We start from the raw sequence: 24,662 nt of genomic DNA on the forward strand, positions 1-24,662 counted from the left end.
TTTGTTTGTTGTTGATGAAGAAATGAACTTGGCGTGTTTGTCTGCAGTTGAAACAAAAAACTGTCAGTAAGATATTTAAATATTTACAGTTTAATAGCACAATAAAATTTACTTAAATATTCAATAAACAGTTTATCTGCCATTTTTAAAGTTGTATAGATTTTATTATCATTCCCTCTAAACTCTCCAGATCCATGTCCTGTTATGATAGTGCTTTAACTGTGGATTTATCCTCGCATCTTTGATTGTGCTTATCACTGGGAAGAGTTTAGCAGTCCGCAGTGATTTATCAAAACAACGACTCCTGCTGCTCGATGGTGTCGGTGTTGGTGAAGGACTCATTGGATAAAACAAACAAGAACAAATGCTTAACATACTCAGACACTTAAAGCTGTTGTGTTTATGTGTGCATGACTGAAAATACTTTAGGCAAGGCCATCTCAGCCTGTCAGCTCACCACAGAATCACTATCTGACATGAATGAAAGGAGTTTAAAGGTGCTTCAGCCAGTTGATTGTTTCACGTTTTTAATCGGGGTTATCTAACACCACTGCACAGATGAAGAGAGATATTGTTCCAGAATAACAATAATTTTATATCCTAAAGCAGTTTTCATTGCCGGGAGAGCCTGAAGCGCACACATTTAGTTTCTGCATCAAAGACTGTGAACTTTGGACTTTTTAGATGTGGAAAAAATGATTTCAGTGTCCAATTATAACTATTAACTTAAACTGGTTCATATTTAAAGTCTGTATCAACAGAAAAGTAAATGAGCTGTGGAGCTGTGGAAATATAAGTGCCAATCCAAAAGTTATTTTTCTCTGAAGGTAAAAGCAGAAAAGGAAAGAATTTATTTAAATATACGTCATTGTGTTTAATCTTGAAACCCCCGTAAGTGTTTCAAGAATGCATACCGGAGAATTAATGAATGCATGTTAGAGAAAATCAGCTCGGTAGATTATGTTAGTGACGGTGTGCTGCAAGCGCTTTTTGATGCTTTGAATTTTCACTTTTCTCCTGTTGTTGTGTTTTGTTTTATTTTTTTGTTTTTTTTAATACAGAGGGGGGAAAAGAGAATCTATTTTAATTGTGTTAACTTGTAGAAATTTGTGGCATCAGAATTAGAATTGTATGGCACATTTTGTGTGTGTGTGTGTTTGGCCACGTACTACTCGGTCTTACTGCCCTGGCTTTTGTTAATACTGCCTTATTAGCATTAGAGTATCCCCCCTCCTTGCTCTCTTGCACACATGCGCACATAAACACACCATCCCCATTCCTGGGTCAGAGATCAGTATGCTCAGATTTGTGAGTGTGTGTGCGTTCACATGCCTTTGTTATGTGGTTTGGAGGCTCAGATGTATACCCACCTCATGCTAGACCCTGCAGTCAGCCAAGATCCCCCACGCTGGCCGCATAGAAAAGGCCCGCAGGAAACACACACATCCATACACACACAATGGCTGGTCAGAAATCCTGCAGGAAACTGCACAGGGGAATTCCTGCTAGGCCAGGCCGGATTATTTTCCCCTGTACTTCCTGTTCCTCTCTTTCTGCCCGTCTTCTCTCGCTTCTCCTCACCCCCTGCTCCCTCCCCGTTTGCCCCCAACCCCCCCCAAGACGATGTCCTCCTGAGGCTGTTGTGCTGAATTGTGAAGCCATAAAATATGAAACTACATCAAATTATTAGCAGACAATAGTTTCTCTTCCCATAATTGGTACCGGCATTTTCTATATTAAATAAAACGATAACATGTTACATTTTAAATAATTAATTAATGCATTAATACTTGTTATGCGCGTTACAGCAACGAAAAGTGCCAAAATGTGTGCGCCTCATAGGGCTGTTTGTTTTAACGTAGCTGTACTGAAACAAATTGGGTAGTGAGCTTTTTATTTAAAACTGTAGTGTAGATAATCAAATTTAACATGATTAAATGTTGAATAATTACAGACTGTTGATTGGAAAACAGAAGTAATTTGAAGAAATGAAAAATGTATGTGAAATGAAGTCAGATGAATTGATACATATTAATAATAGAGTCTGAATTTCAATACACATAGATGTAGCGAACAAGGGAATGGAGGTTTCTGTGCTTGTATTCTGCAAACTGTGAAGAGACAGAAGGAAAAGTGTCTTTAAAAGTGAATCTCTCTCTTCGGGGGCACGTGATCAGCATTCGACATAGACGGAGAGGATTTCTGCCCACTGCTGAATTGTTCATTGTTCAGGGGTTTGTTGATAAATAGATGCACTCATCATTACCCGCCACCACTCATATTTACCCCACACAGTCTCAAAGCCCTCTCGGACATGTCAAATGATCAGGCTGCCAGCGGTCAGCGTTAGAGAAAGAGGGGACAGAACATGCTGAAAGGCTTTGTCTCTGCCTGTATAATCAATTGACCTGATTGATAAGAGTGTGTCAGGGTAACATTGTGCATTTGTTGTGTTTCCCACGCCCAGTGCTGTGTGTGTGTGTGTGTGTGTGTGTGTGTGTGTGTGTGTTATCCGACCCTCTCGGCTCAGGCTCTGTCCATCAACACCTACCTCTGGAATGTTAATGAAAAACAAAAAGGGAATCCCAAAGAATTGACCTCTTTCTCTCCGTCACTCTCCCTCTTGCCATAATCGTAACATCTTTGTGTTGCGGCAGAAGCAGCGTGGATCATTTGTTGTCTGTTTTAAATCGCTACCTCTACCCTGTATTTCTGTTTGTTTTCGCACTCTTTATAGCCAGTGTGAGAGCTAAAGCACATTTCTTCAGGGTAGTTGCAAACAGCTGGTTGATAACTGGAAAAATGGCCAATGAACCAGCATCAGTTGTGATAAAATATAGCTGACTTATTGATTAATAAATGGTGGTTAATTTGTTTCCTGTAAATATAAGCCCAAATGAGGGGCCCTTATGGAAATGAGACTGGAATTATTAATTATTATTATTAAATATTACTAAACCCCATAAACAGTGTTTGGCCAAAAGAGCAGTTTTTAAAAAACTGTGTTTCTCAAAAGAGCATTTCAAGTTACAAAACTCAAATGAAAAATTCAGCGGTGATCTTATGTCTGAAGATATAAAGCCTTGGTAAAAAGCTGTGACATGTGATACTGAAAATGTAGTTGAATCTGTTTTTAACTACTCCAACTAATAGAAGTTAGGGAGTTAATGAAAATAGTCAGGACTGGAACCTGTTTTAAGCTTCAACACATCCTCTGAAATACAGAAACCAGCAGAAGTCCTAACCTCATTAACGGTTAGCATTAACGGAAGCTGGCGTGCGGAGATGTCGCACTGGAGCTGCAATCTACTGATTCGGCTGGTGATGTCTGTTAACTGCCACTCGCAGAGGAAGTCTGGCTAAACTGTCACAATCCGTCTCGCAATCAGTCCTCAGCGAAACCCCGGGTGGGGAAGAGAAGGGGGAGGGGCCGATTATGGTGTTTCGGTGTTGTTGTGACATCGAACATCCCGAGCATGTCGAGTCCCACGTCGTCTCTCAGGATCGCTGCGTATTTTCACCATATACCTCCAAGAGTGTGCGTGTGCGCGAGTGCACGCACGTGAGGCTACGTCTGCTAGTACGCACGTACAGAAAAGTGTCAGGGCGCGGGGCGTGCATGTGAGGTGTAAATGCACTGGCACCCAGCCACCACCTCAAGGGTGCGAGAGAGGGGTGGCGGTGTGTGCGCAGGTTTGTGAGGGTGTAAATTGAGCTGTGATGGCCCAAGAAAAAGGATATGATTGGGTGAAGCGACAAGACCTTGCACGCATCAGCACGAGCGCAATGCTCAGCTCTTTACCGCAGCATGCTAAATTGTTGTTGCCTCCTGGTCCCCTTTTATCTCTCTTCCATCACTCTCTTTGTTTTTTGTGGATCGCCAGGCTTTCATCTCAGATTGAGTCTTTGAAATGCACTGCGGCTTCTTTCTCTGCCTCTCTTCACTGAACACACATGCACGCCGACTCGGTCTCCTCCACTTAGGTGCTTACATCCCATCTCATACATTAGCTTTTCCGCCAAGCACTTTTAAACAATGGTCTAAAATGTCCCCATAATCTTTTTTTTTTTTTCTTCTCGCCATTTTTAGTCTTTTCCTAGTGTTTCAAATATCCAAAGAACTAAGGTTCTTTTTTCTGGCTTTGTCCTTATTTCTTTCCTCCATTCACTCACGTGCTGAAAACCTTCACTCATCTGTTTTCTCTTCCCTCCCCTCCAATTTCAATCAGAAACATAAGGAGCGAGACCGGCACAAACCGAAACACAAGAAAACCTCCATGGACATGTCCCCCTCCCTCATCCTTCCGAACATCATGGTCCCAGAGAAGGTGAGAGCACCCCTCCTTTGTTTTGGTGATTAGTAACATGTGATTAAATATTAGAGTCAGAGTGGCTTACCTTGATTTATCTTTGTTAAACTCTTATATCCCTAAAACATCCTGTGGCCTTGATGTATTTTTCGCTCATCTTTTTCATTTGGCCGTGTTTTTGATAATTTCCCTTCCTGTTCCGCTGTTTTGATTTTCTTGTCCTCCCTTTTTCTCCCAATATCCTATTTTTTTTTCTCCCATCATTCTCTCTCTCTCCCTCCCTCCCTATTCATTTATTTATTTTTTTAACCTTCTTACAGACCTATAACAGTGGCAATTCAGGGGGAGGTGTCTCCTCTCTGCAAGCGTCTTCGCAGAAGCGATTAGATGAGAGCGCAGCACGTTTTACCAACGCCAACTTTCAGGAAGTGTCGTCTGCTCACTCTGGCAGCAGTTCCAAGGACGCCTTGGCTGCAGACAGCGTCAAGGCTGCGACTGAGGTGAAGAACAAGAAGAACAGCGGTGGAGGTCACACGGTGGGACCGAGGGGTGGCCGCAAGTCTCTCACCTCCTCAGGGAAACCCCTCCCCTCTGCTGTGGTCACCATGGCAACTTCCTCTACATCTGCCTCAGCTTCAACTGGGCCTTTCCATCAAGGTGAATTGATGGTTGCAAATGGATCTCAATATTTCTCTCCCCCCACACACACATGGCAGTTAGAAAAGTGAGAATGCAACGATGGCTCTTCTGGTATTTTTACCCTGCACACCCACAAGAAAAACTGCAAATGCATTAAAATTGCAAAGCGTTATTTAAAACCTGAATGAACTTTTGATTCTCTGGTTTTATGGGTCCGTGTGTGCTGTGTCATTGACTGGATATCAGTCGGGCACCAGACTTTTGTCTCTCGCCGTGATAAGACTGTTTTGTCTCGGCTCTGTAATCTGGGGCCCCGTCTGAGAACAGCCCCGCGCACACAAACACAGGCCGACGGAACATGTGGGGAGGTCATGACGTGAAAGGAGTCACTGTTCACTCCTGTGTGCTCCTGTGTTTTGCGCTGTTACAGCCTTGAAGCCCTTGTCAGTTGTGTGTTTTTGTCTAGCAGAGAAATTGTGCATTGTGTGCGCTTTCAAGAAACTGATGCAAGGGAGGGCTGCTTGACGAGGAAGGGCTGACTGTAGAGCAGATAGAGAGCATTTGAACTGATAAAATGTCTATTTTTGTTATCTTGTTTCTGTCGCTCTCAAGATGATCGAAAGGAGTGTGTTCTGGAAACTTGTACAGCTCTGATGTGTCATGCCTCTCCTCTCTTTGTTCATTCCTGTCCCACCCGTCTTTCATCCACCCAGGCCTCCTGTTGACCAGTGCCAGCAAGACCCCCTCTGCCGCTTCCTCCTCAGACTTCCTAAGTTTCACAGATTCATCGTTGCGTCCCGGTGGTGGAAGTACCTTCTCCTCCCCACCGTCTTTCAGCAGCTGCCTTGTGAAGCCAGGCTCAGAGGGTGGAGCTTCAGAGGGAACTACAACTCTCTTTGGTTCTCTTATGTCTGCAACCACAGCTTCAGCAGGTGCCACACTTCTTTTTCTTTAAAAAAAACACAACAATATAATTTTTGTTTAACCCTTTAAGACCTACCATAGAACCAAGTCCGCCAGAGCTTATATTATATTTTTACATGCTGTGGAGCCATTTTTGGGAGCATTTCAAGTTGCTATACATCAATACAACCATTATAGCCCAAACTTTAATAATATGTCTGCATTAGGTGCATAGTAATTACATAAATTGCAAAAAAGTGCAATAAACTACAAAAAAATTGAAAATCGTTTTTGTTTTTTTAACATATATTTCTAGTTAGAGAAATTTAAGAGGCTTATCCCTCAAAACTGTAAATACAAAAAAGTTACACAAACTAGTTTCCCACCACAGGAAATTTATTTTGAGTGTCTTCATAGTTTTATTTTTGAAATACACCAATTTTTATATACTGCAGGAAAAACGAAAATAAATATTATAGTGCAAATTTGCAAAATAACAGCATATGCATCAAAATAAACTATTTCCAGCAGTGCAATATGAGTCCTAAGCATCCCAGAAACGACACAGAAAGTCATAAAGTCAAACATAACTTTTTAAAACACATAACAAGTAAAACACAAGCTCATAAGGCCCCGATCGTAAAAAAACTACATTTCCGCAAAATGACGTCACTTCCGGTTTCGGGCAGGTCATGCGGTCATGTGATAGTTCGCGCTGATGGACGTAGGAAGTGTTGCAAACAGCTGATGGATCGGCGAAGCGTGTTTCTGGAATATCATGTTTTTGTTGCTGCAAGTGATTTTTATGCAGTTTTTGCAAAGCTATATGTGGAAGGAAACTGTGACCTAGGACAAGCTGATGGCATAAGATGTAAGTACAACTCCTCCAGTTTCATATGCAAAAAAATTTATTGCGCTAGCTTACTTGGTTGCAGAGCTACCGGGATTTAAAAATAGTTACGCAAAACAGAGCGTGCCCGCTCCGATCGGCTGTAAAGGGTTAACTATTAAAAATACGTAACAATCACATTAACCAATGGGAAACACTGTTCTTTCTCATCATTGCAGTGGGTGGAAAGCTGTATGAGAATTCCCACAGTCACACAGTGAGTGAGACAACAAGCCTCGTTGGGTCCACTGGCTACAAACGGCCTCAGCCCTCGAGCTCAGGACTGGGGATCAGCGGAGCAGCCGCAGGAGGAGGGGAAGATGGGGTAAAGAAGAAAAAGAAGGGCAACTGGCGAAACAGATTTGGACCTTGCTTTACCACAGACGTGAAGCCTTCTGAGCCCGCACCCTCCCTAACTCTCCCCACCACCTCCACCGCCAACACCACCTCCTCCTCCACCGCCTCGCCTTCCTCCTCTTCGTCCTCAACGCTCTCAGGTCGCCCATGCTTAGTTTCCAGCAGTGGATTAGGGGTTGGGGTAGGAGGAGGATCAGGAGGTGGAGAGAGGGGGCTGGGGGTCATGGGCGTGAGCGGTGGGATTCAAAAGTCGCCGTCACTCCTCAGGAATGGGAGTCTGCAAAGCAACAGCAGCTCTACAACCACTGGGTCAGGTAAGGACGACTGAGAAATGTGACGCACAGCAACGTTTCACAACCCCTTTTAGAGTTTCGGAGACTTGAAGCCCGTCTGTCAGTTCTCATGACAGAATTAGCTTTATAGTTTCGCTGTAGCTGAGCGAATAATGAAATCAATTTTGGCAACTGAAATGAGGAACCGTGCTGGTTTCATTCAAGATCTATGGGGTAGTTGTGACTTGTAAGACCCCATTGTGCTCTCCAGTTTCATTACAATGATCAAAAGGAAAGTAGTTTGTGTGAGGCATTGTTGCAGCAGGTTTTCCAGCTGCTGAATGTAACACACCTGGGCAGCATATTTTAAATATTGACAATCAGAAATGGCCAGAGCCGGTGACACCTCCATGTTTGTGTGTAAGAGTGTGGGTCTGTGTGTTCCTGCACACACGTGGAAGTGGTCTGTATGCCTTCTTTTTTTGTTGTTGTTGTTGTTTTTTTTTACTTTCTCATCGTGTGTTTTCAGTTGCTTGGCAACTGTCTTTATGCTTTGGAGTTTCCCTGATGGAAATGGCTCAGCACAGCCCGCACATCCCACATCTCCCTTTTCTTCCAGAATCATCACCCTTTTGTTTCTCCCTCCTGCTCTCAGCTGCTCGCACCTACCTGCCTTCTGCATACAGAACCAACACTCACCTGTTGATGCTGTGTGCACCTGGAGCTCTTAGTGTTGACACCCATACACGTGCACGCAAAGAAAGTGGACATGGTTATTTAAATTCATGCTACGGATGAATCCACTGATTAAGCTCAAATCCGTTGCTGATCACTAGGCTGACTTCTGTGAGTCTTTATCTCATATTTAGGATATTTTTGATTTAAGCTTTTCTAAATTGTCCTTTTTCCCTAGAAGTGATCGTTTCGAGTGATTGATTAGCCCTACATCTGTTCTTGACCTGTAGCTTTAAAACTTGTAGCTGTGATGAGTTTTGGACATTGCAGCTCAGCACCAGATGGATTGGACTGCAGCGTTCACAGCAAGCGAAGATTCAGGAGTAATTATGTTGTTTGCAACAGAGCAATTTGTAAAATGTGAAAAATGATGAGATTCTGATCAGAAATGTGTTGCTAGGCATTGGATGGTTGGCGGTCTTGATTTGCATTGTGTGTGTAGGAGTCGTACTTTTAATGGGAATGTTGTATTCTTGCAGCTCTCTGCCTGAATCAAACCAAAATCGTAACCATTCAAAGCTTAAGTGTGTTAAAACTACAGTCTTCACAAATACTCCTCTTCTGTTCTGCATTCAAAGGTGGGTTTACTTTATATTTGAGTTGTTTTGGTCATGAGCGGGTGAGTCGGAGGACTGGTTCTGTTTGCTTTCTGAATTTAATTTTTTGCAGCAGAGGTGGTTGAGCTTGTTTGTGATTCCACATCCATTTTACTTTCTGGTTCTTTTTCCTTGAGCAGTTGGGGGCATTTCGGGCTTCAGCTGGCGAGAGAAGATAGGGCAAACAGTGGTGGTTATGTATGACTGTGCATCATACGTATGCGACTGTGAGAAATTAAATCATGTGTTCTTCTTCCTACTGTAAATATTTAGCCAGGGGTTAATGCAGGGCAGTAATGGGGAGGATCTTGGTGTTTATCTCCCCCTCCTCTGTCCTGTCTGCTGACTCCACCATGCTGATGGATAGATAGTTAGCCTGATAAATATGTGGTGTTGGGTGGGGAGAAGCAGGGGGTGAGATTTTGGCTGGGTTAATGTTTGATGGCAGCGGGGTCACCGATGGGACGGACAAGCTCGCAGTAGTTTTGGTGTGTGGGGGAGGAGAGACGCTGGGTGAAGCAAAATTTATTCACACTGGTGACTATGTATGTGTTTAAAGAGAAGAAAAGCAGACAAGAAAACAAAAGATATCATTTATTCTTATATTTATTAGCTAATTTATGAGATTATTTTTACCCCTAACACTTTTTAAAAAAAATGAATTTCCTCAATTATCAGCAGCTTGGTGTCACCTCTGCAGAGCACATGTGAGAGGTTGTGAAAGCAAGGAAATACTCTGTGAGCAGGATTTAATTTAAATAACAAATTAAGCTTAATGTTAAAATATGAGCATGTCTATTATTAAAGTTTGCAGGTGTGTAATAAATAAAGTAACATCAGAAGAAATTATTTAAAGATTCACAAATGTCAGTATTTTAAGGCAATACTGGAAAAATAGATAAATAAATGTAAAAAATCAGTAAATGGAGATTGGTTTGTAATTAGTACTTTTTTGGGGGGATATTGTGTGATATTGTGCCACGTCACAAGAAACAGAGAATTTATTATAAAAAGGGACATTTAAAAAATAATATATATTTTTAATGTAAATCAGAATATTTCCAGGTTTTTCACTAAACTGTAAACAAACTGTAGCAAATGAGTTTCTAGTGTTTAAAAAAAAATAGTAGTTTAGAGACCTGAATATGCCTCTTCTTATACTTATTGTGGAAACTGTTAAATTTAGTTTGCCGTTGTTGACTCTGAAACCGACACGCCTTTATCAGTCTACCACAAACCCACGTACATTTTCTGATGCACACACTCGTTGTGCGTGTTACAGTTGCTGTCCGTGATTTGGCTCTAAATGCATGTCTGTTTATCTTTGGTGGTAGAAAATTGTCAGAAAAACAAAAGGCTTTCTGTTGCTGAGACGTTTGTCTTTACATAAACATCTCCACGTTTAAACTCTGATGAAGTAACTGTCTGCAGTCTTTGGGAAAACAAGCTGCAAGGCTCCAGGAGAAAAGACACTGAATCAGACGTTAAATAACAGAATGTGATGGCATGCACTTTGTTTAATTTAATGTCATCTTTTTTTATATTCTGCATATAGACGACACAGATTTCTTCGTGAGATAATATCGGCTCGAACTAATCAAGGTGGATGTTTTTCAAGCTTACAGGCGTAGTGAGCAGGAAGGGAAAAGGAACAGGAAAACTGGGCGATGGAGGCTGTTGTGCTTCAGGGGCTTAACAGTATTGATCATACAAATAGGTTATAAGTTTTACAAGCTCAGGTTTGTTTGTGTGTAAAGAAATATAAATATATATACTTTTTTTTTCTTTGTCTTCTTTTGAAAGAATCTTGCCACGAAAAGCAGTAATTAAATCTTAAAGGGAGCAAAAATACAGGTTAAGGTTAGCAAGTCCTCGTGATGAACAGCAGCTTTGTTTTGAATGGCCCTAATACACGTTTTTCAGATTATTTATTTATTTATTTATTTATTTATTTATTTAATTGTCAGCTCAGCCCGAGAAATGTTAAACCTCTGGTCGATCTTGTAATCTACTTTTTGGCTAATTCCTGTGAATCAATAAATTTGGAGCAAAAAGAAAGAAAGAGTTTAGGAATTATAATAATTGTAGATGTTGAAAATATAATTGGTGTGCACGAGTAATTCAGTGTACATGAATTTAGTGTACTTGTTAAATTTGCGGGAATATTTTCATTAAAATTGTATGAGTTTGGGGAAAAACTTGGGTTTAGTTTGGTGATCTAATTCAGGAAAATAAATTAAACCCTTTTTTTTTTTTTTTTTTTTTTTTAAAGTGAGGATCAAATATTGCATACACGCACTGTGACACATAAATGACATTCAATTTTGGGACATTTAAATTACCCTCTGTATTATTATATTATAATGGAAATTTGAATTAAAATGAACCTTCCCCCCCCTCCTCCTGTTTCCTGCACTGTTTTTGCACCATCCCTTTGTGTGTAACCCATTTCATCAATGGCATTAGCTAAACTCTGATGAATTGTTGGTTTGGCCTCTAATCCAGCTGCTAAAAAATCTTGCAGGAGCTCATGCCCCCTGAGTCTCAGCAGCCCTGCTTTGGGTATCAATTTTTCTGGTGCATATTACAAAGTGTTATAAATAGTATGTAGGCCCATGTAGTGTGCTATCTCTCTCCCTCTCCCTCCCTCCACCCCTCCACCCCTCCCCTCCTGGCACAAAGATCTCTTGTTCCCCCAGTGAATGCGTGCTGCCCTGAGCCATTCAGGCTTTTGTGGGCCTGAGGGGCCCCTCTCTCTCCCCCCCTCCTCTGATGGGGTCAAAGGGGGGCAGGGGCAGGGTTTATCCCTAGTTAGTGGACGAGCACAAGGGTGTGTGAGGGGAGGAAAGAGAGCGAGCAGGAAGATAAGAGAGCGCAGTGTTTATTGTGGATGTGTTAAAATACAGGAATATGTATGCGTGGGTGAATTACAGCAGTTTATATTTTAACTATAATATATAATTGTTATTTTTAATATGCATATGGGTAAAATTGGTGTGTTTTGTTTGCAAGACAAAGAGCACAAAAGGGAAGAACTTTGTTTCGTCTCTTATCCCTCATCTCAGTCCTTAAATATTTGATTTTAAGGTGTGTGTGTGTGTGTGTGTGTGTGTGTGTGTGTGTGTGTGTGTGTGTGTGTGTGTGTGTGTGTGTGTGTGTGTGTGTGTGTGTGTGTTTCTGTAATTATTGCAGTTCAGGTTTTTTTATGACTATAAAGACACTAAACTATCTTACTGCATACAAGCCTGCATACTGAACTGTTCATTACATTTGTTGAGTTTATTAATGACACATTAAATTTCTAACAGATCTGCAGTTTGTTGAAACTTTAATTTCCTTATTTCTGTTTCTCTGGTGATTTCCCCCCCCCCCCCAATTCATTCGCCCTGTATTTTTTTTTCTTTGTTGTTGTTGTTGTTGTTGTTGTTGTTTTATTAAAAAGGGTCAAATGAAGTCGATTTAAGGCGGGTAACAAGAAATATATTTACACTTACTGCGCAAGTGCGTGGCTATTATGAAAACAAGATAATGGCGGTAAAACAATGAATAATTATTCTGAGAAAAATCGACTGTTAAAAATTTAATGATGCTTTCTAAGTCAAAATTGACTTGTATAAAATAACTGCATAGTCTGCATACAGTGTGTAAACCAAAAGAAATTGTATGTACCAAAAATCAAGGCTGGTGTAAAATTTTAAAGCGGTCTGTTATTCAGACTTTTAGACTAGACGCTAAAAGCCCACATTCATGTAACCCATGACGATGTGACAGCGAATCATCATACACGGCAGCAGGGCACAGAAATGTAGATCTCCTCTACTTTTGCTAAACTCTTTGTTTAATCATCTTAATAAACAGCTTATTTCTCCCCAGGTGTTTTCTCTGTTGCCGATGGGTCCTCATCAGGGACGGGAGCCGTCACCATGGGCGGAGCCAACTCGGAGTTGTCACAGCAACAGCAGCCCACACCTTCTCTAGCCCCTCCCTCTCCATTCACTGCCACAGCGCCGCTAAACAGCACGGCATCAACACACGTGAGTCTGCGCTACAACCTTTCTACACTCACGTATATGGAAATACACGCTCATCAAAGCCACCATGACGCACACTGTCTCTCTCACACACACACGCACACACAGTCTATTCAGCACCCTCTACATCTGCCCATTCATCCACATCTTTGGCATCTTTGAGCTGAAGTGCAGATAAACTGTGGGAATACAAATAAACCAAAGCACACTAATTAAACGTCTTCCGCACCAAATCTCTCAGCACTATTGTTAATCCTCCGCACGTTAATTGTTTGTGAAATGTGTGTTTCCCGACCTTGTGCGCATTGTGTTTTCTCAGCTCAGTTATTCTGTAGCCAATGGTGAGGCTGCACCTGTAGAGGGTCGCTGTAGCTCATTCAGAGCACAAAAATAAGTCTTCTTAACATTTCAACTACAGCCTAATTAGTTTTTCCTACGTCTAGCGAGCGAGGTCTGTGAGAAAATACTCGAGTTATTTTTATTAATGAAACTGATAGAAATCTGTTTTTGTGACACAGAGGGAACATTGATAATTCATCTTTTTTCTCCTTTTCTTTTTGAAAGCGAGTACACATTCAAGTTCCTCTATAATGAAATGCTAGACAAACCCACCAAGGCTCTGTGTTGTTATAATATGCCTGCACGTTTATGATTTTTATCATGTCACTCAATGGGGAGAATGGTGACGGGGGTGGGGGGGCTTCTGGGCCAAGCTGGGAAAGCACTCATTCACAATACATTATGTGCGAAAGTGGAGAGAAATCAAGGCTGCGTAATTAAAGGAAATCAGTCCCATCGTGAAACATTTAAGGATTTGTCTTTTTTTTGTGGGCGGGAATAATGGAATGGAAATAAAAATGGTAAATTTTTAAATGTATTTCCATTTAAACCTCATATATAAAAGCAGCAGTTAAGCACTTTGAATGAATTATCCAACACCTTTCTCAATATTTAGGCTTTTCTTCATTTTCACTGTGCACTGCTGGCTCATATAACCCTGATATCCAGTTTTAAGGTTGTTGCATCCAACGTGATCAACTTGGCCCCTTTCAAAGCACCTATCTCCTAGAAGGGTGCAGCTCTTCTTCAATCACTGACCCCAGTGTCCGTCCTTTCAAAACGTCCCCAAAGTCTGCATTCTGTCTCTGTCCACCCAGCCCCATCTTTCGCCCATGTCCACTTACCACCTCTCTTTCGCTTTCTTTCTCTCACACACACACACACACTTTCTCTCACCCTCGACCTTCCTTCTCTCCGTCCCCGTCCATTTCTCTTCCCCCCCTTCTCTAGTGTCCTGTGATGTAATGACATCTGACAAGCACCACAGTAGGGATGGAAAGATAGATGGTGGGAGGGGAGGGGTTGCAGCGACTGTGTGTTTAGGGGGGTTAGCGCTCTCGCTTTGGATTCGCTGGCTCGGCCTTCATCTCACCCTGCTCCTTCTCTGTTCAGCACATATTCTAGAGGACGGGAGGCCCAGGGAAGCACAGGATATCACGCCTGTTTTCTGCATGTATAGAGGAGCTTGGGTTGCGGCTGTGTGCGAGTTTGTGTGTCTGTGAGAGCGAGAGAGAGAAATGAGACGAGGGCTGCAGAAAGGAAGCATGGGGGCGACTTAATAGAGACGGTTTCTTTTTTCCCCCCACAGTTCTTTTCAAATTGTTTTAAACATGTGTGTTAGTTTGTAAAGTGTGATGCAGGCCTTTGGGCAGCAGACAAGTGAGCGCACACATTCTCTCACACACACACACACACACACACACACACACACACACACACACACACTTTAAATCGAATTGGGAGTAATTACACAACTATAGAAGGATGCCAACAACAGGCTTTCCTGTGTGTGTGTGTGTGTGTGTGTGTGTGTGTGTGTGTGTGTGTGTGAGAGAGAGAGAGAGACTGGGTGAATGACAGAGACCATTTGCTATTTTCAGTGCGCTAGCAGACTCTTGGCCTACTGTTATTGGCTATCAGCCCAGGACAGAGAAAGGGAGTGCGAGAGAGACTTTAATGAAAAATGAATGTAAATGAAAAATGAATGTTGATGGGAAAGGGGGCAGGATTATGGCACTGGGAGGAGGACGGGGTGGGTGTAGAAAGAAATCTGAAGTCATTTCAGAGGAGGATGAAATAGTCAGAGGGAACAGGTTCCATTTTTGGAAATTAACCTTTAATAGGAATTGGAATTTGCGGGATGATTTTCTGTATTTACACCTACTGTGTGCATAAATTTCTGATATGAGATCATGGCTTTCAGGCTTTGTTGTTTTATTCCTCTGAACCTCTCCAGAAATTTAAACAAATATATCCTAATCACCCCTAAAGCAGTGGGACAGAATACAGAAACACACAGGAGTTTTACAGACTCTCTAAAGTCTCTGTGTTTTTAGCCTTCATGTAACTGGTCTTTATGGCGTATTTATTTCAGCTCAAAATCAAACAATTTTACTCAAAGAGTTTTCTGATTGGAAACAAAGCGGAGAAAGTGTAGTAAAGCAAACTTACCCAAACCGTCAGTTTAAGCTGTTTTAGTTAAGTAACGATGTCTGGCCTTCACAATTTTTCCACACGTAAGCTGGACGAGAAACTACAACCTTGTTTCCAACGATGGATTTTAAATTCTCCTTTTTTTCCCTCATTTACTCCTCAAAACACTAGTTTTTGTGCAATCAAAATGGTCAGCCATTTTGTCCTTCTAGATGGACCTGATCCTCCTGCTCATGCTCCACCCTCGCTGTCCTCGCTCTCTGTCGACCCCACCCTTCACTCCACAGTCCTTATTTGGGAAATGCCTTAATTGGATTAAACTCTATGCATCAGAAACACTTTGTCAGCATGTCAGCGTATTGTCGGGGTGCCGAGGCGCTCTGAGCCCTGTGTGTGTGTGTGTGTGTGTGTGTGTCTGTGTGTGCCTAACAGAATAATGAGCTGTGGATTTATAATATACTTGTGGGTGTGTGTTTTAATTTTTTAATGTATTTATTTTTTATAAGTGGTAGATTTCCGTCAGTCCACATTAAGATGCATTGCAGACACATGCACTCTTAACCTGTTACTATAACTGTTCCACTTGATAATAAAGAAACACTTCCTGGTTTTTGTTTATTTTTATGTATAATGCTTAAAGAACAAAATATAAAAATAAAATGATAATAATTCTGGTAATTTATATAGTAACACCAGCAAAAATATGCAGGTTTCCATATTTGAAATTTAGAGGTGTGTGTGTGTGTGTGTGTGTGTGTGTACACCAGTGTACATTTTTATCATTATTTTATTTATTATTTTTTTGTATATTTCAAGTCTATTTGAGCCCAGAACAGCTGTTTCTTGCTATCCTATCACATTTTATACGTTAGATTTTAAAAATATTGTAATTGTTTAGAAAAATCAAAAGTGTGTGTGTGTGTGTGTGTGTACACCAACAATAGTGTATTTTTATCATAAAAGCTAAAAATCGTCACCATGAGCCAAAAATTAAAGACTATTTTTAGCCATTTTTGTTTTAATAAATTCAATCTGATGTGTCCCAGGTTTATTCATTTATTATTCAACGTTTTAAAACGCGTTTCTTGGGACACTCAGACACCTGAATCACCACGTGATTGTAATGTGGGAAACTTTCTTTCTCACTCTAAAAGTTTACAGCTGGATTCTTGCAAAATTCGTGAGATTATGATCAAGAGGGAATCGGTCTTGCCAGCTTAAATTTTGCCTTTCGTGCCGTCAGTTGGCACTTTTTTTCTTTTTTTGAAGTTGCCTGCCTTTTTCCAAGCATGACTTCTCAGATGGTTCAGTGGAAAAGAACAATCATGCGGTTATCTGAAAACTGCTGGTTTAGCCATTATATTATAAAGAGTCAAATCAGAGAGAAAATGTGGCTTCTTGTGTCTCATGTGTCACTGTTTGTTTGTCTCCGTCCACAGGTGAGCGCTCTCCCAGGCTCTGTCTTCAACCTGGCCCCCCCCCACATGTTTGGCAACAGGCTGAACCCCAACTCGACCATGGCGGCGCTCATCGCACAGTCCGAAGCCTCACCGGCAGGTACAGCAGCAACGCTTCATGCAGCAGTGCATGTTTGTTTGTGCGCATGTGGAAAAAATAAAATGTGTGCATGAGAGAGAGAGCGACAAGGACACGGAGATAATTGATAGGTCAATGCCCCCTTGATCCCGCAAAAAAGGTCAAGGGTCAGTGATATTCTTAAGCCCCTCCCACTCAGTTCTAGTTAAATGGCATAGGTTTTCCTCTATTTTCTCTTTTTTTTTTGTTTTCTGATAAACTTTAATCAGTATGAAAGAAAAAAAAAATAGGCTCTTTTTGAGGAAATGCTCCTCCTGGAGCCGGCAGGAGCTCCAGAGGTAGAGAGAAAGTCCGTTTGTGTTGTCTGTTCAGCGCAGAGGAGCTGATGAGGGAGTTACGAGAGACTTTAGTAATCAAGAGTAGCCGTTTCCTGATGCAAGACATCTGGTTGGTCAAAGAGACGAGAAGCAAGAGAAAAGAGGCGAATAAAGAGTGCAGAGGAGGAAGCAGTTCCTGCTGCCGGTCAGCAGTCATCAGAGCCAGATCCAGGCTGACCCGCAGGTCAGCTCACTAATCAGGCTGACTGACAGGGGGCCGTGTGTGTGTGTGCGCGCATTCGTTCATGCGTGTGTCCATGTGTGTATGTGATCCAGAGACCTAAATCTGTTTACCTCACTTTATAAGCACCTATTTTTAATGGGTGCAAATCATGCATGTCAAGTTATTAACATCAGCACGTTTTTAGAAGTGAGTGCAGCGGTTTTTTGGTTTGTGTTTTTTAGAAACTACGGACAGGCTACCAGGCAGGTTCAGTGTGTTCAGCAAACCTTATATATAATTCATGAAAATGAACATTTTGATTGCAAACTCTAAAAAACAAACAAACAAAAAAACAAAAAAAACCCCCAACAACAACTGTTTTCTTTTTGTAATTAAGAAAGGAAAAGATTTTATACCATATTTAATTTTGTAAGTTGTTTCAGGTGTGTGTGTGTGTGTGTGTGTGTGTGTGTGTGTGTGTGTGTGTGTGTGCGCGCGCGATGCTGTTGTGTAAAGTTAAATGTTTCCAATTGGAAATGTGTTTAATTTGTAATTAAATTAAATGTATAATTCAATATGAAGTCATTTCTGCCGTTTACACAATTTCAGATGTGAGTATTGTAAATGTTCTCCACTTTAATTTTAAGTGAAACTTAAATATAAACATAGTATGAATTAATAGGCCAGTGGTTTTTCTTTATTGATTAGATTTTCTTTAGCGTCAGTAAAATTTCTTTGTGCAAAAGGTGAAATATTCAGATATTAAACCAGCAAACAAGTATTGTATATTTTCCCCCCTATATTTGGAAACAGACTATTTTTGGAATATTGACAGTTGATTCATTATTAAAATAGTGGCAGATTTATTTTCACTTGATTGACCTATTACTTCATTGAGCTGCACTAACCAGTAATGAAAATAATCATTAAGCAGCCTTAATGAACATTGATATTTCCTTACCATAACATTAAGCACACAGACGTGGAGAACACGTGTCTGCGGCTACATAAGCATGAAGTTCTGTTTGTCGGCTAGTAAGGGTCATGTGAGCGTAAACGTGCAAGGTGTGTGTGTTTGTATGCATGCAGCCTGTTTACTTTGGCAGCCGTTTCTCTTTGCTTTTGAGTGTCTGGAGGGAGGTGCCAGGGACGAAAAGGGTTACGACAGAAAAAAGGACTTGAAAAAGAAGAGAGCGAGGGACTGGAGTGGTGACCTGGTGGGGGTAAAAGCTGGGATTGACTGTCTTAAGTAGAGGGGAGTTTGTGTGAGTGTGTAAATGCAAAAGTCTGTGTGCATGTGTGATTCATTACTCTCACTGAGGAAAATGAAAAGAAGCATCTGGCCAGGGGCCCAGAGGGAGGAGAGACAGAGACTCTCACAGAAGGTAGAGAGGGAAGCACATGCAGTTTGAATGAAGGCTTGTGTTTGAAAGAGATACAGAGAGAGAGAGAGAGTTTTGTAGATTGCAGAGCCCACAGTATTGCAGCGCATGTAGCCTGGGTCAGAGGGAAAACAGAAAAACTTGAAAAGGGTCCTCTGTCTTCACTTCTTTTTATCATCCCGGACCCTTGAAAAAATATACTCCAGAGTGGATAAATCCAGGAACAACGGCAATTTGCTTTAGTGTGGTAGAGGACAATTATGCTTTTGAAAAATAATGTTGTACGCCTGGGGTGAAATTCCAGTGTGTCTCGGGTCATGCAGACTGCCACCCCTGTATGTATCTCCAAAATTAACCAGTGTTTTAACCATCACATATTTTCTTTTATAACTAAAGTGTTTTTAAAAATTAAAAAATTAAAGAAATCCAAATATAGTTAATTGGGAGTGATTGTGCTGTGTAACTGCTCTGCAGCGCGATGAAGATCCACCCTACTTAACTATGTTTTACAGCTGGGGTCAAGACAAATCTGTCATTTCCTGGAGCAGAAACATGTCTTGAGCTCAAAACTGCGTTTTTAACAAATTGTCAAACTTTAACAAATGTCCTGATGTGTGATTTTCCAAGCCGTTAAAGAAGGCTCAGAGTCTCCGGTCTGGATCAGTGTGTGAAGCTCCCTATAAGACATTTGAATGATCAATTTTTAAGCATTGCAACACTATGCAAAGAGTATTTACAAGCCACAGTTAAATGACTCATTTTCTCTGCCAGGAAACAGAAATAAACGACCGAACGATGAGTCTGGCTGTATTAAAACGCAGGTGATCACAAAGAGCCCGAGGATAGAAAACAAAGCAGGAAAGCTGGGTTGTTACGGATGTCTGGGATGTTTTGCAGTCTGTATTGTTTGCTTGCCTAAATAAATGAAGAAGCGTGTTTTTTATTCTTGTTTTTGTCTTGACTGGTGGCTTAAAAAAATAACCTGCAAACAGTATTGTGAGTGCGCTTTCACATTCAACTTCAGCCGGCTCTGTGTGGATATTTTGATTTTTATTTCAGCATATATTGTGCAAAGCAGTTGGTCTAAGATCCATTCCTATATTACAAATAATGACTGAACAGGCTCATGCTGTAATGCTTATGTTTATGCCTGGTCTGTATTCTGATCATTAAAAGTACCCTAACTTCCAAGTAGGAAACTAAAATAAAATAACAAACAGATAAACGTCTTTATTCTCACATCTAACCCTCCAAAATTTGTAGAGCATTCATTTAAAGACCACAAATGAATTCCACATTTTTATGCTCATGTCAACATTATTCCATAATTTCATCCTAACAACAGAAAAACATCTTCTGTCCGTGTTCTCGTCCAATTGATTTTTTTTTTTTTTTTTTCTGTGTGTGTGTCTGTGTGCAGATCAGGAGGCGGGAGACGGCAGCAGCAGCGGCGGCGGTTGTGTCGGAGCTCAGGGCTTCTCCATAAGAGCTTCTCCCAAGACCACCCCGCGGTGAGTGCGCGCACACACACACACACACACACACACACACACACACAGATACCCTCCCCAGCACTCCCTCACCATTTACATTCCTCACTGGTCCCCCTCCTTCACCCATCCCCCCCTCCCCCTTTCTGCTTTTCCCTTTGCTGGCCCCCTCATCTCCCCTCTCTTCCTCTCACTCCTCAAACACACACATGCACACTCTCTCTTTTGCTCTTGCCCCTACAGGCAATTCTTGCTCTCTCAGCCATCGATAACTTGTGTTTTTGAAGGTGGTAACCATCCTTCAAGTCCAGTTAGATGTTTTTTTCTTGTCTTCTTGTGTTTAAGGACAGTGTGATGAGTTATTGTATCTCCTCCATTTTGGAATGTTTGCATGGATCATTCAGGATCACGGGGAAATTGATCATACAGATAAACTTTTTTTTTTGTTTCCGCTATTGTCTGTGGAATGGGTGATTTCACTTGATAAGGTTGGTTATATATGGTTTTATTTTTTATTTTTAAATCTAAATTTTTGGTCTTAAATTTAGGATAAATGACATTTAACTGCAAAAGGAAACACTGTAGCAAAATGAGGCGACTTTAAGACTGTTTAAGCTTCTTTAAAGTTTCATGTGCGAGTGGTGAGTTAAGTCATATTTTTACATTCCACAATAGGGGAAAATAAGATGCCGTTTGCACCCCGACGGCTCAGTCATCTCTTCCGGTGTCCTTTATTTCCCCTTTTCCCCTCTCCTCCTCTCCTCAGGCTCCAACAGCTTGTCTCAGTGCACACTGAGATTTATCGCATCAAGACAGTGCACTTCCCTCTCTCTGTCTGTCTCCCCCTGTTGCATGTCTTCTTTCTTCCTCTCTCTCCTAGTCTTTTTCTAGCTCTCACGCGCAGACAGAAAGCCTGGCCCCTTTTCATTAGGGGCCACTGTAACAACAAATTGATGTAGTTTTATAGCCAGCAGTGACTATGTTTGTCTGACGTTTATGTTAGGTCGTTAATCTCCCTATTGACCTCTCCATCTCTCCTTTTCTATCAATGCACTCTCTCTCTCTCTTCCCCTACATTCAGCTCTCCGATTGGTGGCCTGCAGATCCGCTATGACTCTTCTGGGTCGTTGCCGGGGCCGGGGCAGGGGTTGCTAGGGGCGGGAGGAGGTGGGGAGACGTTGCCCCCAGTGGCCACCAGCATTGAGCAGCTCCTGGAGAGGCAGTGGAACGAAGGGCAGAGCTTCCTGCTGCAGCAGGGAGCACAAGGAGACGGTGAGAAGACGCAAGCACCAAGCATCCTTAAAACTACAAGATTACCTAAAAGAATCGTCCGATTTCAGACTATTGCTCACCAGTAACTACTGAAAAACAGGCCTCTAAGCAGGGAGTGATTATTGGTAGCAGTGGCTGCAGTGACTCCAGACATGCTTGCAAAAGTATGGGACGAGTTTGACTATTGTGTGGACTAATGCCGGGTGTCCACAGGGATGTGGAGCACTTGTGAAAATTTTGTATGTAAAATATACCAAAAGCTTTTATGTCCATTACTTTAAAAAATATAGCCTTTTGAAATCGGATGATTCTGTTTGATACACACTTATGAGTTTGTTAATTCCATTTAAGTCTCTCACCAGACGGATTTTATTTCTACCTGTGACACCCTCACAGCATTTTATTTAACAAATAAGTCACATAAAAAACCCAAATAATAGTTTTACTCTCTATTTAAAAGATACAGTATAAGGCAAAAGGCCTGAAATCAAACAAAGGCAGGATGAAAACAAAAGGTGAATTCTCTTCATTTCAAAAATGACAGGAGATTAATCTCCTACCTCACACGCACTCATACACTTTGTCCACTTCACCATTTCCTTCTCTGTGTCAATTGATCCGTCGGCTCTTTGCCTTCGAGCTGTTGTGCAGAGCCGCTCCCTCTTTCAGTCACATTTTCACTTTATCTGTTATTGTTGCACCTGTCAATCTCTTGCTGGTTATCTACCTATCTGAACATCCCTTCTGGGATCAATAAAGTGAAAATGAAAAAGGGGGATGGCAGCCTGGTCGTTAGAAAGGCTGTCCTTCAATCGGATGAGTCAGGTTTAAGTTCCTGCATCTGCAAACCCTCCTCCTCCTCCCCCGACACAGTCCGTGCAGGCGCAAGGTCACTGTAGCTGACCTTGATCTCTGACATGTCTGTGTTGAGTATCTGTCTGATCGTCACTGTGTGTGTTGTTAATGTGAGGTATAAGAAAAGGCAGATTTAGAAAATGAGTGGCCTTTTAGAAAGTAAGGATATTGGTGAAAGGGTCAGTCCTGTAAAGATTCATCCCAGCATATAACCCAGCACCAGCACTGGTTATTTTACCTTCACTGTGGTGCAGCTAAAACAACAAGTGGGCTAACAGTGTTGACTGCAGACTGACGGGGCTGAGTTTTATTTCATTTGTGCAATTTTGAAGTCTTTATTTTCTCACACAGGTGTGGAGAGCAGTAAATTGAAAATTCAGAGCGGAGCTATTACAGAATATTTGGAGCAGGAAATAAAAAATCGCTGCTTTTTCTGTTCCCTCTCTCTTTCTCAGTGGTGAGCATGTTGAAGTCTCTGCACCAGCTCCAGGAGGAGAACAGGAGGCTGGAGGAGCAGATAAAAACTCTGACCATGAAGAAAGAGAGACTGCAGCTTCTCAGCGCACAGCTATCAGTGCCTTTCACACCTGCCACGGCCTCCTCGGGTACACAGACACTCTTACTTACTTACTTAGAAATCAAGGTGAATGATGCACACCTGTGAGCCACAGCACCTGCCTGGCATTGTGCAGGTCTGCTTTGTGTCACTGAAACAGCTGCCCCCCCATTGATGTGTTTTGTGGTATCAGGCATCAAGCATGGCAGCAGGAGATCCTTAAAATGTTACCTCCATGGACTAAAAAAATATCACAGATGCTTGATCAGATTGAGAGCTCGGGAATTTAAAGGCCAAGACGACACCTAAAGTTATCGTTCAAGAAATTTTTGCACTGAGGGTGTGTTATATTTCTGAAAATGTGACAGTCCAATACTGTTGGCATGAAAGGTTTGAATGTGGCCTGCAACACTATTTTGGAGGATGTATGAGTAACAACCATCATCACCCTGCCTCTGCCAGCTTCCCTTCCTCCCATAGCACAGCCTGATGCATGCATGTGTTTATATCAAAGTTATTCAGATTCTTGCATCTGCACATGTTATTTTTTTTCAGCTTTAAGATCTGACTGAGCTACTCTCTTGTTCCCGATCGAAAAGATGGATTGTTGCTGGCTGACGTCATTTAGCACAGAAAATTTCTAGAACTTGAAAAGCAGGTTTCACATTTTTTAGACTGGCCCTACTGAGACATGTCTAACCTTTCGGTTATCCGCAGATGTGAAGGGAGCCCAGCCGGGAGCAGCTGACTCATCTTTACCTGTGGCGACTCAGGTAAGGACAAATTCGTGGTTTGACTCCTCTGTAGTCAGCAGAGTTTGTGTTTTCAAACTAGTTTTTATGCTTTGTTTTGATTTCTGTTTTGATTTTCCAGAGTGGCTTTATTTTTATTTATTTTTTATTAGTTTCAGTGTTAGTTTTAGTCTTGAACACTCAGTAATTTATTTATGGCAAATGGCAGAGGCAAGATTTAAAGTCAGAATAGAAATTGCAATATAAACAGAACTTTTTGTAGTTGACTCACAGGCTTGTAGACTTTGAAAGTTTTTTCTTTTATTCTATTTATTCTTTAACATTGTAAATTAAGCAAACTGTAATGATCGCTTTAATTTAATGTCAAAAAGGTGTGAAATAACGCATATCCCAATTAATAGGCCACATCCTTCGGAGGCCGTATTTGAAGGTCGATTATGTCACAGCAAGGCAATGAAGGCTGTCCCAATTCGAAGGCTGCTCCAAATGCGGCCGACAAATGTGTCCTTCATTAACCTATCCCAGAATTCATAGCGCCAGTTTCCAACAATGGCGGCAGCTACTTAGTTTTAATATTACTCTTATTACTTTTTCTGGGTCACCAAATAAACTTTTAAGATGTTTTCAGGCGAGAATGTAGCTGTGTAAGCTTCAAATATCTGGTTGGTTTATCAAGACATCACATATTTGCAAACGTGCTTCAACGTTTTCGAAGGTGTCTGTTACCCACCAGCTCGATAGCTGACCGGGTGGTCAAGGCTCACTAGAGCCGGCAAGAACAGCAAACTCCCGGCACATCGTTTTCAGATCCCCGCGGTCTTTCACTCGGGTTAAACATGAAATAGAAGTCACTTAAAATGTTATTGTTTGGCTTTTTTCAGTGTTTTATTTGTTCCTGAGTAAATCGGTTTGGCTGAGATTAAAGTTATAGTTTCGACACAGCTGAATAAACGTCAAACAGAAAACACAGAAGTGTGAGATGGTAGAGAATGTACTCCAGTGTTCTGTTATATATTAGCAAGCGAGGAGCAGACGGCTGAGTTTATTGAACTCC

General features: G+C 41.5%; 1 protein-coding gene across 5 annotated transcripts in view; it reads left to right on the forward strand.

The window, feature by feature from the left end:
* Window positions 1–24,662, forward strand: part of mllt10 (MLLT10 histone lysine methyltransferase DOT1L cofactor) — a 53,702-nt gene that overhangs the window by 24,906 nt on the left and 4,134 nt on the right. For all 5 annotated transcript variants that reach the window (XM_085468588.1, XM_085468590.1, XM_085468591.1 and 2 more), the window contains 10 exons: window positions 4,230–4,328; window positions 4,631–4,967; window positions 5,663–5,881; window positions 6,921–7,412; window positions 12,575–12,735; window positions 16,665–16,782; window positions 20,104–20,194; window positions 21,255–21,445; window positions 22,756–22,905; window positions 23,574–23,629. In XM_085468588.1, the coding sequence (XP_085324714.1) occupies window positions 4,230–4,328; window positions 4,631–4,967; window positions 5,663–5,881; window positions 6,921–7,412; window positions 12,575–12,735; window positions 16,665–16,782; window positions 20,104–20,194; window positions 21,255–21,445; window positions 22,756–22,905; window positions 23,574–23,629 (1,914 nt within the window). The remainder of the gene's footprint in view (window positions 1–4,229; window positions 4,329–4,630; window positions 4,968–5,662; window positions 5,882–6,920; window positions 7,413–12,574; window positions 12,736–16,664; window positions 16,783–20,103; window positions 20,195–21,254; window positions 21,446–22,755; window positions 22,906–23,573; window positions 23,630–24,662) is intronic.

The sequence above is a fragment of the Copadichromis virginalis genome, linkage group LG9 (assembly GCF_057382275.1).
Source record: "Copadichromis virginalis isolate Kocher_CV1m ecotype Utaka linkage group LG9, C_Virginalis_male_GT1.1, whole genome shotgun sequence".
In the NCBI taxonomy this organism is placed as follows: domain Eukaryota; kingdom Metazoa; phylum Chordata; class Actinopteri; order Cichliformes; family Cichlidae; genus Copadichromis; species Copadichromis virginalis.